Below are 18,191 nucleotides of genomic sequence, written 5' to 3' on the forward strand. Positions count from 1 at the left end.
AAATGAACAAAATTCTAGATTCCGCTTATGGGTACTTTTATTTGATTTCATATGATACATACATACATAAATTTACACATAACAGTACACATGTAGATAAATTAATTATATACAATTAAATATTCATATATTAATGATTTGTACTAAACAGCTAAATCATATTCATTTATTCATGTTTGATTATCCTACCACATATTCCAAATCAATTCACATGTACACCTATATTCAAATTTTGAAAAATGTCAGTTAAATTTCATACTGGTGTAAAATATATCTGCCAATTTTAGAAAGAAAAAGAAAAATGCCCAGGAACAGTTGTTATGAGTCGACACTAAACATTAATTTCATGGGTACAGGCAAAATTTGACAGGGGCTCAAGAGAGCTCTAGTTTCCTTCAGATGTATTCAGAGAAATACAATCATAGATCAGATTTCACTGGCAAGACTGTGACAAAATTGGGCAATCTTTTTACAGTGTTCTGTAGTTGAAGGCTTCTGATTCTTGAACAGGTCTGTTATGTAGCATTTTGTACTTTATAGGTTTATCTGTCAAATATGACCGTAAACAACAAAACAAAACCTGCCACATTCATATACATGCAGTTCTCATCAATAAAGAACAAATCCAAAACATGCCACATTCATATTCAGAGAGAGAGAGAAAAATGTGGTTTAACGTCCACTCAACACAAACTAGGTCATTTCAGGACTTACATATGGTTCAATTTTATTTCAATAATTCAGTTGTGCGTAAGTGTCTTTAGCAGTGGGAGGAAACCGAAGGACCCGGAGAAAAACCACGAGGTTGGACAGGCGACCCTACTCCTTGTCACGTACAAAAGGAGAATTGAAAGAACGCCACCTAACTGACCTTCTGATCCAACGTGCATGCGTTAACCATTTGGCCACCCAACTCACCACATTCATATACATATAATTCTCATCAACAATTCCAAATTACCAATTAAGTGATAAGGGGTATTTTTCTTCTATTATTTGCTGTTCAGAATGTAACCCCCTTCCTTACAAAAAATGTTTATTTTATTTGCACAGAAAAGAAGCCCACTACAGACAGATTTTAAACTGCCTACACATACACTAACAGATTCACAATTTGATTTAAATATTGAAATGAACATTATAAAAAATAATATGTGGAATGAAACAAAACATATTGTGAGCAAATGATTGGGGCTGTACATATGGATCAAGTTTAGAACCGGATTGAAAAGACATTATAATTCATATACAGATAATAACTAAATGTCAAATATTTTGTATCATACAACATTAAGATTTACCCATAATTATTAAGCATTTAATAATAGATAATTTATAGGTGGTGCACATGACCATTGTACACAGAAATTGTTGACAAAGTGACTGTTAATTAACAACAAAACTGGAGACAACATTTACATTAAATATTTTCAATTTCTTATTGCTATAAAAAAATAACCAAGTACCATGATGAAATCTAAAATATATGTCGTACAATTTAATAGTTTACATCAAAGCCAGCTCTAGATGTCATAAACAACTAATAATACAGTAATCAAAAATTTCACTCATATGCATCAAAGGGAAAACTTTGAACAGGAAATTGCTAATTTTACTTTCAATTTCTTCAACCACGTGTGTAGAGGTCAAACAAACTTGACGGCAACATAATCTGCTGTCATATTTGTTGTTAATTAATCACTTGTCCGTGTTATAATAAATAGGATAATTTGTTATTAAAACAAAAATATTATCTGAACTAGGGATCAACTTAATTAACAAGGTATTGAAAATTAAATTATTGAGTTACTGTCATGATGGGTGTAGTGGGCGGGCTTTTGCATGATTGGGAGTTAAAAAAAGGACGTTATTTTATTTTACCGTTAGTGACGGTACTGTAGATCTAAATGTCTACCACTGAATTACTGTTGTGTAGTGGGTGAAGCTATACCATGGTTTGATTATTAATCTGTATGTGTGTGTAAAATAGCTTTATTTAACGTCCACTTCCACCAAGTTGATATCGCAGACCAGATAGTGAATCTTCGAGAGTTAATCATTTATAACTAATCTCAACAGGTTGTAATGTAATAGACAATCATATTATGGCAACTTAACTCCGTGCACAGCAATTTTTAAAGTTAAATTGAATCAAATTCTTTCATAGTGTATGTCTGCAATATAATTAAATGAAAGTTGGATATGGCTCAATACTGTCAAGGATTATTACAGTAAAACTGTGTTTAGTTTTACACAAATAAAATGATGGTTAACTTGACCAAGTTACTGGAACTACGGACGACAGTGTAAGTTATAAAGGTTTGACAGTTTTAATTCACACAAATCATGTTTAAAGTGGATGCGGATCTATAGATGAGCTTGAATTAAAAGCGCTTTTACCAACAGACCTATATTTACCATTTGGTTTGTGTTACTTCAAAGTTCAAAGAAGCAGGAGAGATTAGTTAACTAACTACATGTACCTGTTTGTCTTGGATCTTACATTTTCAAATAAACCTCTTTTATTTAAAGAAAAGGGCTTATATTATAAAGTTCATGGTACATTCAAATATTGTCAGTTCTTAAATTCTGGCACTTTTTGGCTTCACAATACATTGTCTTATAATCTAGTAATCTCATCCTTCAGGAAAAATATCTCCATACTAAATACATAATAACACACGTAATGATCATTCCTGCAAAAAGAATAATTCTGTCTTGTGAAGTTCGTCTTTCTATCATTCGCATCACTGTGTTTGAAAGTCCTAAAGTGTTGGCAATGTCTAACATTTTCTTGTGAACTCCTTTCAAGGAAACTCTTTGTTCCCTAAGATTTTGAAGAACCCCACTTCCCGAACCAATCAAGTCATCCATTCCCTTGTTAGCATTTTGAAGACTGGTATGGTGTTGTAGTGAAGCATCGATCAGTATTGAGGTGTCTGCATCATTTGTTGTGAATGTTCTGGTTAATAGAGCCTCTCGTTGAGCATCTTCTTCTTCCCGTAAATATCTGAAAAATGAATAAAGTATTTACATGATTTTATTTGATTCTTTAATAGTATAATCAATAAAGTTTGAAAGGTAATAGAAACATATACACATAAACCTACCTGTGCTGCTAAAATTAAAGTCGCTGATAATTATTTGGGGACTTTTAACCCCTTGTGAACTACAATAGTGTGAATGTCGAATCTCTAAATAGAAGGAATATCAGTCCAAAAATGATTCAATTTCATTCAGTATTTATAACGATTTGATGAAATGAAATTTTATCAACATTCGGCAGACGACAAAAATGAGATATGACAAATCAAGCCAGTATCACCTATAATCATCGCTCGAATCTTTTGATGAGCCTATTTTTATTTGACTGAATGCAAGCCAGAAGATTTATCAACCATATAATGTAAGTTTCTTCTTAGTTTGACAATTTTAGATCAATGCATTTGGATTGAGCTGTAGCTGAATTGACATGTGGATGAGTTTACTTGTAAGTTATTTGTTTAAATCAATGCAGACGGATTGTTCATGAGGATAATAAAGAGAGCCTCTAAATTTTCTGAGATGCAATATTTAAAAGTCTATGATTATAACATGTAATGTCGTCATCAGTGAATAATATTTTAGTCGTTGATGCATATCCAAACCTTTCTAGCCCATGTCTCACTGAATATGTTTGTAATCAATGCAATTAGAAATGGTTCCACTACTGCAGGGACGGATCCAGAGGTTGGGTTTGGGGGTCGAACCCCCCCCCCCCTGCTCAGCTACATAATTTTTTTTGGTAAATCAAAACTTTTATGAGAAATGTTCATCTACCGTGTGCTTTATCCTTTATCGTCAGATGTGGGACAGGATGGGCACTCAAAGCACGAGATAATGATATAGACATTATGGATATCACAGTTGATGCTTTGCATCCATGAAATTGAATCACAATTCATAATAAAAATTGACGTCAAACGAGATGTTGAATTTCTCCAAAATCTTCGACATCGAAAACACGAATTATTGGTCAACTTAAATCAACATTGATGATGTAAACTTACCGGGAAAAGATGAGCTTCTGATATCCGATATTTAAGATAAAAAAATTTTTTTAACATTGGTACACGAATCGTGTACCATAATGCGCTTCAGCCCCAGTTGTATTGAGAGACTCGAGGGACGAGGCTAGACACATTGCACCAAATCAAATGGAGTTATGTAGACTAGAATAACTAGACGCTAGAAATTTGCACTCGATTGAGATTGCTGACTTATTTCGCTGAACATAACTGATTTTAAATTGGAGTAAAAACGGAAACCATTAAATGTAAATCAGTTTATATACATTCATATTACAGTATTATATGCGTTGCAACCCACTTTTGTGAATTTCTAGGTCCCAAATGTTAGCGATTTAGCTCCTTTAAAAAGCTCAATGTGTGTGTATATACGCCATAATGACGATAGAGGCAATGCATGGGTGGGGGGGGGATACATTGTCTCAGGAACCAGGCAAACCCCCTCCTGCAAAAATTCCTGGATCCGCCCCTGCACTGATGTCTCCCGTCTTTCTCCAGCCACGGTAGTGGATCATTCTAGGGACTTCCTTTGAGCAAGTTTTGTAGTCATTTGACAGCCTGGTTGGATTTGCATTGTGATTTTGCCAAGTAAAACTATATAGTACCATCTCTTATCTCAAAACACGGAGGGTTGAGAGAAATGGTTTCTTTTCTGCAATGCCATATGGCATATGCTTATATTATTTTATACCTTTTATGTTGAATATTCCGTAAAGCACTTTGTAAGTGCTGACAGTCATATTTCAACTGATCAACTCGCATTTTAGCATTTGATCTTCTTGTTGGTGGTTCCTTATTGACAAGAATGTCAAGTCTTTCACAATTACTAAATATGTGATCCAAATGTGCCTGGATTTCATTTTCTAGCAAATGAATGTCACTTCCAGTGGCTCTTTCTAATCTGCCTAAATCAGTATGAATTTCTTGAAGCAATTTATTTGTTTGGTGGTAAAGCGAATCCATCACAGTGTGTATATGAGTTGCCAGTAAATCTTTAACCTCAGGCTTTGCCTTTATCTCAATATCAAAGTCCCAATATTATGTCAAAATACGACGTGTACACTGGAAAAACCAGTTTCCGGAAGGCAACCGGAAACGGATTCCGCCTCGAATTTGCCATAAAAGTGTATGTCGTAAATGTTTTTTAATTCCATTTACAATTTTATTCTCCATTTTATGGTATTAGAAATCCTTGAATTAGAATAATTTTGAATTTATTTACAGGACTTTATAATTAAAAATTATGTTTAACTAAGTATTTCTGATATAATTCATCATATTTACGACTACCCACGCACAATCGCTTCACAACAAACAAAATGGAAGCCTAATGTCAACAAATTTGTAATTAGAATGTAGAAATAGGTGAAAAATAACTAGATTAAACATGATGCAAGTTGAAATCGATTGATTTAGAAATATAAATGTACATACTTTCGATATTAATGTAACCACTTTGCCATAAAGTATTATTTGTGTGTTTACTTTGTTGTGTTTGGTTTAAATTTTTAAAAAAAAATTATAAGAAGTTATTTTCTTGAACAAACATATCGGTCTAGCAGCGTTAATTAATTAAATAAAGAGGAGCTTGCTATTTTCATGTTTGTCCAGAGCCAAATTGACATACGTTGCCAGTCACTTACACACTTATAAATAAACACACACATGTCCTTTCTTGCAGAAGAAAACAAAACAAAGAATATAAGTTTGTATATTTCCCCGTTATATTTGAGTGTGTACGATGTATAATTTATGGGCCTCATGAACGTCAATTCATTAAACTGCAGACCTATAAGTTATTTCTTTTCCAGCTTACTTTCAATTTAAATCCTCAAATTGAGTCTACATGTAGGCTATAATTTTGTAAGAAGTCTGTACGCATGTTTTGTTCATTTTTTAGTTACAGTCTTTGGTCAGTAGTTAACGGAAGGTTATAACTGTTTTTGAAATCAAGCAAAATGTTCACAAACACATGTAATGTAAGATTTTGTACTCTGATTACGGTTAGCTAAATGCTTTTATTTAGAATGCCAGACAGCAACCAGATCTAAATGTGACTGTAAATTTTATTAATTTTTAAATTTCTTTTTTACAGATAACCTAGAAGTCATATTAATGGCGTACATGTACGATAGAGAATCATACTCATGTAAAACATAATTGTAAAATTCTTTTTAACATAAATCATCTTAGCTCTTTATCTATCATGAGCAAATATGGAAATCATGGAATTTTTATCAATGGTCTTCAAACCACAATGAAGAAGGGAAAATTAAAAGAATTAATCAACCAGATGATTTGCGAACTAAATGTCAAAATACCCAAATCTCGCATCCGTGTAATTGAGCAAAGTACTAAGACATTTGCATTTGTGAATTTTGACGATTCACAAACTCTTGATTATGTTCTTTACCATCTGCATAGTCAGGAAAGTCGAAGAAAAGTGAATTTTGATTTCTATGCCATCTCTCAATGTTTGAAAGATTTTTACATCACTCGACAAAAAAATAATAAAAATTCACCTCGTGTTCAGCCAAAAGACAAAATAGATGACAGAAATTTTGATTATTCTAACAATGGATTACAACTACAAGGCCAGGTGAAGTCAACAGTAGAAGCAGGAACTTCTATCAGTAGTTTAACAAAATCCAGTGGAAGCCATATTGCCAAAGGGAGGTCTTTAGATGCAGCCACTTCTGTATCAGGTAATGTCAGACAAGACTTGACTTTTAAGATTTTGATTAAGGAGAGTTTTAATAATGAATTGCGAAATATTTACATTGATTGTTCAAATAAAAGATTTCCTGAGTAATGTCTTAAAATATCTTAGTGTAAACTAGAAATACCATACTTTCAAATAAAAATAAGTCTAAAGGACCATACAGAATTATGCTCAAGGGGACATAACTGGCCTTAAATTTTTACCAAAAGACATATGTAGGACCCAAAGTTGATAGACTCATTGGACCTCTTTAATATGGAAACATCTGAAAGATAACCAGATGAATAAACATCTAACTCTATTTTCAGGACTAACACCATCAGTTGCAGGGAAATTTTATCGTTTAAATGACAAACTTGGAAATGAAACAAGAAATGTAGAATTTAAAGAAGGCCGTGGTAATTATAAACATAGCGTGTTATATGAACATGTTGGGAAGTATGTCTGTGGTTTTATGAACAGTCTGGAAGGTGGAACGCTTTTTGTTGGTGTGAATGATAGAGGTAAGAAGCGATAAAAGTTTAGTGGGTAATGAAAAAATTATGTTTTATAATTGTGAGTTGTACAGCCCTTCCAATTATGCAAAGGTACCAATAACTATACACAATTTTGATTGTGTTAACTAACAGACAACAGAATTTACAATTATAAAATATATGTAGTCCGTGATAGCAAAATGAGTCATAAGTCGCACAAGTAGTTTTCTAATTATACGCTAATTTGTGTCCGAGTTCAAAAATTTTCAAAATTTAGTTTTGACCATTTTCGAATACTAAATTCAACCCGGCACACTTTAGTAGCAAGAAAATGGTAGAAATGGAGCAATTAGTAAACAGTAGTTTACTAAAAATAGGTCAACTTACTTGAAACAAAGCCATAATTGACCAATTTCGCTGGAAATGTAGCCATTTTGCCGAAGGAAGCCCTGCACGTCACCTATACCAAAACAACCGGCAAAATCCCTTCTTTCTATTTATAATACTCATTATAATATTCAACACCACTACTCAGCCAATAGCCACGTTTAAAATAATAAACAAACTCGCCTTGTTGCTATGTGACGTCGGGGAGGTCGTGACCAAGTGATGTCAATGACGTGACCCATCTACCGCGACGTCTGATTGGTTGAACTTTGGCAATGTGGCCTCAACCAAGATGATGACTGCCTTTCGAGTTGTCGTCAACAGACAGAAAATTATAAAGTTACGAATTAAAACTGGTCAATTTTTAAAAAATTGCGTAGTTTTAGTAAACAAACCTCCCTTATTTTAATGGCGCTTTTTTCGAAAGAGCAAACCGTGGCGAAATGTATGAACGGTTTGACAGCTTTTAATTTGTCTGCATCGGCAGAACGATCTCGATTTGGATTATTTTTGTGACAATGTTAAATAGGAATATTCCTGAAAGCATGATTTTATTGAAATTACTTGTTATGTTGAAATCTGATGTTCTTAACCATTGTGTCAAGTTTAGTGGCAGTTTGACATTTTTAACCATGACTTTTGTCATGCATAGCAGAAATTTTGAACATATATAAACAAAGTTTTATCGAAATAGTTATTTCTGGACTCTCAGACTTTGAACTTGAATATCTTGATGATGGAGTAAGGTAGAGCATTAGACAGCTTATGATATTCTCTTTAATATGACATATATAACTCATTTTTGAAGTTTTGGTCATTAAGACTCATTATCCATTAGCCATCGGCACTTAAATGTGGAATTATACAAAAAATCTCGTCCTGCAACATGTTCATTCCATGCAATTTAACAGAAAATCCTGCCAAGTCCTTTGAAAGGCTTTGATTATCAAAACACTTGATTGGGTGTCTAATCAAGATCAACAGTATTGTTGCAGTTGTGAAGTCCCAAAATACACTTATCTTAAACATCTGTTTGTAGATATTAATGCAGGGTCTAACCAAATAAATGGGAAAAACATAACAATTAGATTGCTAAAAGGTGTGCACTACTTGAATAGACTTCACCTATTCACAGACATTGTATTACCAAACCTGTTTATATAATCATTATACATGTATGTATTCCCAATGAATGATTATTGTCCTTGGACATCTTGTTTTAATTTTTTCTAGGTTTGATACAGGGTGTTATATGTAGTCACCAAGAAGAAGATTATCTCAGATTACAAATAGATCAAGCTATAAAACAAATAGATCCATCAATATTTCCTCAAATGTATTCCATTGCCTTTATCCCTGTTCTGAATAATGGAACATTCTCAGGTATAATTTTGATAGACATTGTATTAGTATAAAACAAGTGATTAATGTGAATGCCACAAATATGACTCAGTGCCAGTGGCATTAATTTCTATGGCGATTTCAGTTCCTAACAAAATAAAGAAATGTAATGAAATGGGGTTTAACGTCCTACTGTTCTGCTGCTATACTGGACTAATGAAGACAGGCATATGCCATACCGTGTGCTATAAGGGAAATTTTGTCTGGGCAGCGGCACTATGGCCTACTCTTATATCAAGGAGGGTTGGATGGCTGAATGGTTAGCGCATGCGCATTGTATCATAAGGTCTGGTCATTGAGTCAACTGGTGTGGTTTTGATTCTCCGATTGTACGTGACAAGGAGTAGGGTTGTGTGTCCAACCTCATGGGTTTTCTCCGGGTCCTCAGGTTTCCTCCCACTGCTAAAGACCCCTACACGCAAGTGAATTATTGAAATAAAATTGAACCATGTGTTAGTCCCAAAATGACCTGGTTTGTGTCGAGTGGACGTTAAGCCCCATTTCTCTCTCTCTTTTATATCGAATTCCAACTTCCAAGGGATCTTTTATATGCACACCAATGTATACACAGGACCTCGTTTTTTCAAGACATCCAAACAACTAGACAGCTGTCCGTGTCACCACTGACAAGGGGGAAACCATGTCAGAAAATCCTGATGAACTTACTCGGCCAATGCCTAGCAAGCCAGCGTCTTACCCACATAGCCAGAATATAAAGAACCTTGTAATTTTTCTTAAGCCATCCTTTTCATGTAAGAGGGAATAGGGCCAATATCTTTAAAATAAAAGCAAAAGTACGCAATTTCTATTTTGTAGATTGATATTATATTTCAGATAATTTAAAAGTAATAGAAGTCAGTGTTCACTCGTCCAAAGCCCATGATGAATTATATGAGTTTAAAGGGAGTGTGTACATCAGACGGGATGGCAGTATACAGTCTCTGAAACCAAAGGATATCAAAGCCTGGGCTAAAAAGGTAACATATTTTCAATTTGTACATTTAGGTTGACATTTTAGATATTGTTTTAAAAAGTAATTTTCATTGTTTAAATTATCAATACATTTTTTTTTAGTGGGGGATGGGGGATGTGTGCATTTTAGATCATACGGTCTGTCCTTGAGTCATGTGACGTGGTTTTCAGTCCGAATTTGTGGTGACAGGGAGTAGGGTCGCCTGTCTAATCCTTTGTAACCTTATGGGTTTTCTTCCGGTTTCCTCCCACGGCTAAAGACTATTATAGGTGCAAGCGAATTATTAAGATAATTGATCCCTGAAGACCCGAAATTGCATAGTTTGTGTCAAGTGGAGGTTGGTTAAACCCTTTTCACAGATAACTGTCTGGAATTATTTTAAAAACTTTTTATGCAGAGACATAATAAAATTTTGTATTCTTCATGATAAAATTGATAAAGGAAATTATAATATTTTATTTTATCTTAAGCATATTTATCTAGTAAACAGACATGTACTTTTTGAAAATAAAATTGAACAATATGAGCTGTATCAAAATTTCTGAAGGCCATTGCAGTAATATTATATATCTATTGAAATCTGATTATTACTATGAAGATATCATACTTTCAGAAAGCAGCTGATGATTTAGCTACAAATCGATCTGTGAAGGAACAGTTGGATGATATGACATCTCGATTACAAGAATTACAAACACATATAAAAGAAACGAAAGAAAAAAAATCAAAAATTTGTCTTCTTTTGTGAGTCATTCAGTATATTTCACATTATCTAAATTACTTGATTATTCTTTTTATAAATTATTGAGTCACTTTACATAAATTCAAACATCATTGATTGTTTGAACTTGTTTGTTATTTATTTATTCATGTATATTTAAATTTATTTTTCAAAGATTTAATAAATATTACATGTCAATGAGTTTGTCTCAATATAAGGTATTTTTATAGCATTATATGATAAGTGGTCATGTTAAAAAAGACATGAGCTGTTTAATTTTTACACTTAAAGTTTATGCCTGTAGATTACAGATGCATTATGTAAGAGCTCACTGCCTTATTGGCTTCATTTTGTTTATTCCATAAAAATTTTAATAATTCAGAAAAACCTCATGATTTATTTTTTTATTATTCAAGATCTTATATGAAATAATGAAATCAAATTGGTTACAAGATTTATTTATATAATTTCATTTTGTTTAACATTTTAATTTTATCCAATCTGATTTAAATCAGATGTCAATGCCTCTTTTGTTACAATTCTGAAGTTGTACTACATTATATTAAGAACATTTTCTAATTCACCAATCAAATTATCTCTAGTGAATTTGGGGGCCATGTTATTGCAGGCGGCTGAAGGAAATGAAACCTAAAGTTATAACAATCTAAATTCTAAATTATTGATGCCAATTTATTTTTACCTTTGTTTATTCAATTAGGGTTACATTTTTTGAGACAATTGTTCCAGAATTAATTAAAATGTTAAAACACAATAATTTAGTTACTTTTGTTCTTAAGGTATTTCCTTAAACTAAGGGCCTGCTTATAGTACACTTAAGTTTAATAGTATGTTTAGGAATATGTAAAAAAAAAAAAGTCTTATTTTTACCTGTGCTTTGTAAAACAAGACTGTTACTTTGATCTGTTTTACTGTCTTCATTAGCCCAGTTGGAACAGAAAAGTAGGATGTTAAACCCCATTTCATTACGATCTGTTTTGTTTATCATCTACTTGTGATGTTTATTGTTAATTGTTATGAGCCTAACTGTGATTTTTTAAAAACATTTTCTTGAAAATAATTGTTTTTTTAGTTGATGAAATATTTTTGTGTTTTATAATTTAAGGCATGGAGTGTTAAAAATAAAATAAAAAATGTTTAATTATATATTTAAAAATTTTCAAATTTGATTTTAATTTTCTGATTCATCAGGAGATAAATTAGAAATGTGAAATATTTGGAAGCAGTAGGTCTATACAAGGATTTGTTGACTGCCATACTACTTTTTCCACTTCCAATATATATCATATTTTCACTGATGTGCTTTGGAACCCCCGATATCACTTTACTAAAGTTCACCAGCTTAAAGACCCCCAGCTGGCAATATCCCATTCCAAAATCTGTGCCTCCATATTAAGCTAAAGAGTTTGCAAAAAATTGGTGGACATGTCAGAGAAGTGTGATTTAGGTCTGTTATACATTTCTGGAAGGGAAAAAAGAGAGCCTATTTCCAAATTAATTGGAAATATTTGTCATTAATGATTTTGATTTTTAAATACAGAAGATTGAAAGTTATTTCTGAAAAAAAATCCCTTCTCCTTTCCATGGGAAGTAACTGTGGGTTTCTTTTCTCATTTTAAAATGGGTTTTCTCCCCTGCACTGTTAATGAGAATTATAATTTTACAGTCATTTTGAAACGTAAAAATATCAATAATAAAATGTCGTGTGGATATTTTAGCTGGATAATCGAACATCTAATATGCGTCGAATTTTCATTGGCGCATATGGTTTACATCAAGAACAAGCGGAGCTCCCAAATGTTGACGTGAAAAATCGAATATGAGAATTTAATTAATGGTTGAATAATTTCCAACGAGATTTCGATACTCAGACATTCCAAAATGACGGGAATGTCATTCACACAAACGACAGCTTGCTTTGTGGTGTCAGTCGTCCTTTTGGCATTATTTGCAAGCGCCAAAGTCACGGAATTGAAAGTAGATACGAAGGTAAAGTACTGTTATTTGCATTTGACCTCTGATGTTGGGTGTCTGAGTTAGTTATATTTCCAGGCATATGTCTATACGTCCGGGTTAACAATTTAATTTTATACCATGACTTTAATGTCTTGAGAATTGTGCATTAAATGACCGACCCGTTCCCTTATTCCTTCCTGGTTTGCATATTTGACAGTCGAATAAGATATGTTTTTGTTTCTTTAGCCTTTAGGAACGGTATCTGATCGGATCAAGATACCGTTCCTAAAATAACTAATTTTTATGTATTTTATTCAATTGCTCTTTCATTACACTTATAAGCGACATTTTCTTTTTGCTTATATGAGAATTAAATGACAATTGTAACAATATATATTATTATTTCCTTCTTTTAAAAGAAAACGCCCTTGAGAACAGATGACAAGCTAATTGTTATTTTCCAATATAAAACCCTTCACATCCAAGTACCATATTAGTAGCAAATAGTTTATAATATGTACACAATGTATGGTAATTCATTGGTTTACTGTGTATTATTAGTGTTTTCTTGAATATCTTATGCTGAATATACAAACAAACCATACAGTTGCAGACCAATAAACTGTGCATTTCATGTGTATTCACAGTATTTCCTGGTTTATAATACATAATATTTAAAGATGCCCTATGTAAGAGCTAAATCGCATATTGCATGTCTATGTTTTCTTCAAATACTATATATTATTTAGACATTTATTCACATGACTATGTACCCTTGTTGCCATAATATACAATCTATGCCACAGCATGTCAAAACTTCAGTGATAACTTCACTCAGAATAAAATAATTTGAATGAAATTTTCAATATATTCATTTTCTATTATCTGTCTTGAAATTATTATGGCAAGAACGACCAGCTCGTTATCATCTAAATCTTACATACTGCATCTTTAAGCATTATGGTACTTACATGTATCACAATGTTATCCATGGGTTTTAATATCTATATATATAAATCTTCATTTGGAGGATCGATTTTAGAATCTGCACACCCGTTTTTTTCTTACAATATTAACACTTTATTCCATTATAATGTGGTTAATGTTGGTGATAGACAGATTGTAAAGTGAAACCTTGCACTGGCCACCAAAAAACAAGTCTGGTATAATTGTTGTGGCCCTACTAATCACCGACAAAAAACCAACAATTCTGTCAGGTTTTTTTATGAAATTGTTTAAATTTTCAACATGGAATGTAGAATATGCATATCTATAACATATCTTCCTTGTTGGTTACTTTTTGCAATACTGCAATACATCTACTTCGGGCGATACTGACAAAAAAAAATTGCTCTTGTTGGTGATTACAAGAACCCTTTAATATTGATGTTGATTGTGGGAAAGGTGGATTATATTGCATTTTCTGTATTGGTGTAACTAGGAGCTAGATGCACTTTGACAGTTTGCCTCACTATCGATCCTGGTGGTTGCCGAGAATGTACTTCTAGATTGTCCAGCCAGTTTTCCTCTCGTCAGTACCATTTGAATGTCAATTATGGCTTGCATGTAAATGGATCTTTGAAAGTTAGAATTCAATGAAGAGTAGGCCGAAATGCTGCTATTTAGGAAACATTTCTTTCAAGGCATACCACACAGCATGATATATGCACATCTATATGAGCACCCATTGATACAAAAACGTAGGATGTTAAACCCCATTCCATTTTAGAGAGTTTGTATTGTTTGTCATTTTCATATTTTGTACGGATGTTATATCATTTGTTGCTTTGTTTTTATGACAATATAACATAAAGCAGAATAATAATACAAAAATAATGCAATATGAATAGGCTCCAATACTTTTTTTTTAAACCTTGTGTTTTTCTTTTTACAGAGTAAGCCAGGTGATTGTTATCCTAATGCTGTAAATGGAGATCAAGTTGCTGTCCATTATACCGTAAGTAATGATCAATTTCAATCTAATTAGACCTCGTACCTTCATTTCTTTTTCTTTTTGATTCTTTTTTTATAAACCCACATTTTCATGTGGATGTATTATGTCATCGTCCATTTGTTTATGAACATTCTAGAGGTCACAATGTTTATTCGATTTTGATGTAACTGAAAATAATAATCTTTTATATGTTTATATCCCAAAGATCTTGGCACATATCAAACCATAACTTTCTTGATTATTACCCCTGATTGTACACAATTAAATACATAGCTTGTGGACCCTCTAGAAGTCAACAGATTTTTTTCAAATTCGATGTGAAGCATTGGCGCAATTGCTAGTGAGCATTATCAATTTTCCCTGCCAATCTCCTGGAAAACGTGGTCGTATCTTCCATTGCAACTACATGTACATGTAGATGATAAATAAAAGACTTTGAATGAAGTGTACAAGTAAAACTGAAATTTCTAATCCATAGTGTGACGACAGTAGTTCTCTGCATGAAAACATGCCCATGGCACTCTGAATCATTACATAAGAATAAAAATAATTATTTGTTTTTTCAGGGACGTTTAGAGACTGGAGTGGTATTTGATTCCTCTGTTCAACAACAACGAGATCCTATTGCTTTTGTCCTCGGAGAAGGGCGAGTTATTCCAGGTAAGCAGAAGGAAAATTTTGGGTCAAAGTTTCTCTGGTATTGTCTATCAGCTAGATTTCTGTCATGGTTTTTCGTTATAAATAATTGATTCCATCTGGTAATTTATATCAGATTAACCAGAACTTTTCTTCACAGAAATTTGACATTTTTGCCATTTTCTCAATTTTTCAATCCATTGCTAAGTTTTTTAACAAAAAAAAAATGATTATGGTATATCATTTTAACTGTATTTATTGTGTTTTATGGTTTAATTGTTGGTGATACCTATTTTTATGATTATGTTAATTGACTGACAGATAAATTCTCTAGCCAGTTAATTTTATGTATCATTCTTTAACCCAGGGTAGCGGTCCTGTTTGTCGAAACCTATGCAACATTAAGTAGATTTGCATTAGGCCATAAAAAAAAAATATTGATGATCGTCCCCACCCTACCTGAGAAATGATTCGATCTTGAATATTTGAAATTTTCATGTTTATGTATTATGCTATCGCCCATGTCTGTCCATCCTTGTGTCTGTCCATCCTTGTGTCTGTCCATGCACATTTTGTTTGTTGACACTCTACAGGTCACAATTTTTATCTGATTTTGATGAAACTTGAAATATAGGTTTATAACCCATAGATCTTGATTCCTGTCGGTATTGGCATGTATCGGAACGTAACTTCATGAATTATGGCCCCTGATTGTACGAAAAATAGTGTTTTTAGATTATAATCAACATATTAAACAATGTATATTTTGATCATTGTTCATTGTCCCCAATTTGGGCAAGTTCCCTTAAACTATTCAATAGCCTTGACAAATAAGGACACTATTTTTAAAACCGAGCCCTTTTCAGCATACATGTATGTACGACAGACTAAATTATAATGGTAAATCTTGAATTAGTTTTTAACTGACTTTTTTTTCAATTTTGATGTGAAGCATTGGGACAATGAGAGGATCAGCCCTATTGATATTCCCTGCTCTCAGTTCATCTCTTGTAATATATTCTCATTCTCTATTTGATTATGAATTTACTTGTACCTAAGTTTTACATGTACTTTGAGAAACAGGAACATATTCTTATGCTACAGACAGATAACTAAAAAAAAAAGAATTCTTGTTTCAACTTACTTGATTAAATGAAATTATTTCTTTTTAAATACAGGATGGGAGCAGGGTATTTTAGGCATGTGTGTTGGGTATGTATTACTTTTATTAATCATTCATTCCCTTTATGGAAAAGGAGCCATGGTAGTTACATGGGTAAGACGCTGGCTAGCAAGCCTGGAGGTCGCGTGTTTGATCCCTGCATTGGCCGAGAAAGTTCATCCTGATTTTCCTGTGTGGTTTTCCCCTTGTCAGTGGTGTAGGATGGAGGGCCTAACAAGGAAAGCTGTCTAGTCATTTGGATGGGATGGAAAACCGAGGTCCCGTGTATACATTGACTTGCACATAATAGATCACTTGGAAGTTGAGAATTAATATGAATTTTATTTTTATTTCAGTGAAAAGCGCCTTTTAACTATTCCATCCCATCTAGCCTATGGTAAAAAAGGAAGTCCACCACAAATTCCTCGTGAGTTGCAAAACATGAATTTTATTGTGTTTGATTGAGATGTATGACTGAATTAAATTTAAAAATGCAAGGTGGCAGGCTGCAATGTGACCATTATAACCTTCCTGTAGACCTCCTCCAAAATCTTTTGAATAAAGAGCTCTGCTGTCTGTTGAATTCTGAGAAGACATTGGCTTAGAATTTTAAATCTCATTACTGGTCAAGTATTGAGGGAGTATGGAGAGATCATGAGATTGAAACTAGAGGCAGAAATGTTGTCTTGGCCAACTGTCAGTTAAATGTTCTGAGTGCCATTTTTCATAAGAAAATACACCTCAAAAAACCAAATAAGTGCCTCCTATTCTCAAATGTTTTATTTTGTGAAATATTATTTTTCAGCGGATTCAACACTGATTTTTGAAACAGAACTCATGTCATTAAAGCATAAAGGTGTTGAAGATACATTGTTTAAAACATTACGCTTTTTGTCCATACCTGCCCTCATTTTATATATCATCTATTATTTGTATAATAAATATAATGCTGAAACTAAGACAACAAGTACATCTACTAAAAAAAATAAAAAACGAAAATAAAATATTGATAGATATGGTGTTTTTTTTTCATTTGGTTTTACTAATAGTAAGTGCAGGAGGATTGCGCTATATGCAAACAAGACTCGTAAGACAAACCAGCAGACAAGACACACAAACTACAATAAAAAACAAATGACTCACTATAGATTATAAAGCCTGTTATTCTGTATGTTATGAATTCAGTCCCAGACTTGAATGTGATAACTCAACACCGACACGGAACTAACTCTACTCAAAACTCAACACCGCTCAATCCAAAACTTGAAAAACTACCCAAAGAGCCCTTATCAATTGTCAACAGTGATACATCCCCCTCCCTTTCCCTCCACTACTTTGAGTAGTCAAATAAAAATTCTGACAGATGCCCAATGCCAGACTTAATCAAAATAATGCTTTCTTGGGGTATTTAACTTGAAATGGGTGAACATACCTTGTCTTTTGCATGACACAATCCATTTCTAGTTTTAATTGTAAAATGTAAAAATGATGCAAATATATGTCTGTCATTACAGCACACACATTTTTTCATCCAAGCGAACATAAATTGCATAAATGTTCAGTTTTCATATACCTCTTTATACATTTGACCGTTTCACCAATCTTACAAAATACAACTGGGCAGGACAACCAAGGTTTTACCAATTTAGGTTATTTAATTGAGACTTTAAGCATTAATTCTAAAATAATCATCAAATTTTGATATTATCTACTTGACG

At 32.9% G+C, this 18,191-nt stretch overlaps 3 protein-coding genes across 4 annotated transcripts; 2 read left to right on the plus strand and 1 right to left on the minus strand.

Annotated features, from left to right (window-relative positions):
• LOC126822122 (Golgi SNAP receptor complex member 2) lies at positions 1-5,141 on the minus strand. The gene is made up of 2 exons (XM_050550898.2): positions 4,759-5,141; positions 1-3,010 (listed from the first exon to the last, which is right to left on the minus strand). Exons 1-2 carry the CDS (start codon positions 5,028-5,030, stop codon positions 2,644-2,646), a joined length of 639 nt encoding a protein of 212 aa, XP_050406855.1. The 5' UTR covers positions 5,031-5,141; the 3' UTR covers positions 1-2,643.
• Positions 5,142-5,360: 219 nt separating this feature from the next.
• LOC126827199 (uncharacterized) lies at positions 5,361-12,244 on the plus strand. 2 transcript variants are annotated; one of them, XM_050556447.2, is made up of 6 exons: positions 5,361-5,432; positions 6,163-6,772; positions 7,098-7,292; positions 8,886-9,035; positions 9,888-10,030; positions 10,640-12,244. In XM_050556447.2, the coding sequence occupies exons 2-6, from the start codon at positions 6,274-6,276 to the stop codon at positions 10,772-10,774; spliced, it is 1,122 nt and encodes a 373-aa protein (XP_050412404.1). In that variant the 5' UTR covers positions 5,361-5,432; positions 6,163-6,273; the 3' UTR covers positions 10,775-12,244. The 2 variants fall into 2 exon arrangements, with proteins under 2 accessions (XP_050412404.1, XP_050412395.1); XM_050556438.2 differs by having other exon boundaries at positions 5,376-5,493.
• A 264-nt stretch (positions 12,245-12,508) lies between these two features.
• On the plus strand, positions 12,509-17,491 carry LOC126808450 (uncharacterized). The gene is made up of 6 exons (XM_050533158.2): positions 12,509-12,754; positions 14,616-14,678; positions 15,242-15,335; positions 16,490-16,523; positions 16,830-16,900; positions 17,279-17,491. The coding sequence occupies exons 1-6, from the start codon at positions 12,647-12,649 to the stop codon at positions 17,473-17,475; spliced, it is 567 nt and encodes a 188-aa protein (XP_050389115.1). The 5' UTR covers positions 12,509-12,646; the 3' UTR covers positions 17,476-17,491.
• The last annotated feature ends 700 nt before the right edge of the window (positions 17,492-18,191 follow it).

This window comes from Patella vulgata, chromosome 1, assembly GCF_932274485.2.
Source record: "Patella vulgata chromosome 1, xgPatVulg1.2, whole genome shotgun sequence".
Classification (NCBI taxonomy): Eukaryota; Metazoa; Mollusca; class Gastropoda; family Patellidae; genus Patella; species Patella vulgata.

What these genes read in the sequence shown, in the direction of transcription:
- LOC126822122 (XM_050550898.2), bottom strand. Translation starts at nt 5,030, where the DNA reads ATGGATTCGCTTTACCACCAAACAAATAAATTGCTTCAAGAAATTCAT. An exon ending in CGGAATATTCAACATAAAAG is followed by an intron (nt 3,011 to 4,758) that starts GTATAAAATAAT and finishes TTCATTTTTCAG; the next exon opens with ATATTTACGGGAAGAAGAAG.
- LOC126827199 (XM_050556447.2), top strand. Translation starts at nt 6,274, where the DNA reads ATGAGCAAATATGGAAATCATGGAATTTTTATCAATGGTCTTCAAACC. An exon ending in GAATAATGGAACATTCTCAG is followed by an intron (nt 9,036 to 9,887) that starts GTATAATTTTGA and finishes ATTATATTTCAG; the next exon opens with ATAATTTAAAAGTAATAGAA. An exon ending in TCAAAGCCTGGGCTAAAAAG is followed by an intron (nt 10,031 to 10,639) that starts GTAACATATTTT and finishes TCATACTTTCAG; the next exon opens with AAAGCAGCTGATGATTTAGC.
- LOC126808450 (XM_050533158.2), top strand. Translation starts at nt 12,647, where the DNA reads ATGACGGGAATGTCATTCACACAAACGACAGCTTGCTTTGTGGTGTCA. An exon ending in AAGTTGCTGTCCATTATACC is followed by an intron (nt 14,679 to 15,241) that starts GTAAGTAATGAT and finishes TTGTTTTTTCAG; the next exon opens with GGACGTTTAGAGACTGGAGT. An exon ending in AAGTCCACCACAAATTCCTC is followed by an intron (nt 16,901 to 17,278) that starts GTGAGTTGCAAA and finishes ATTATTTTTCAG; the next exon opens with CGGATTCAACACTGATTTTT.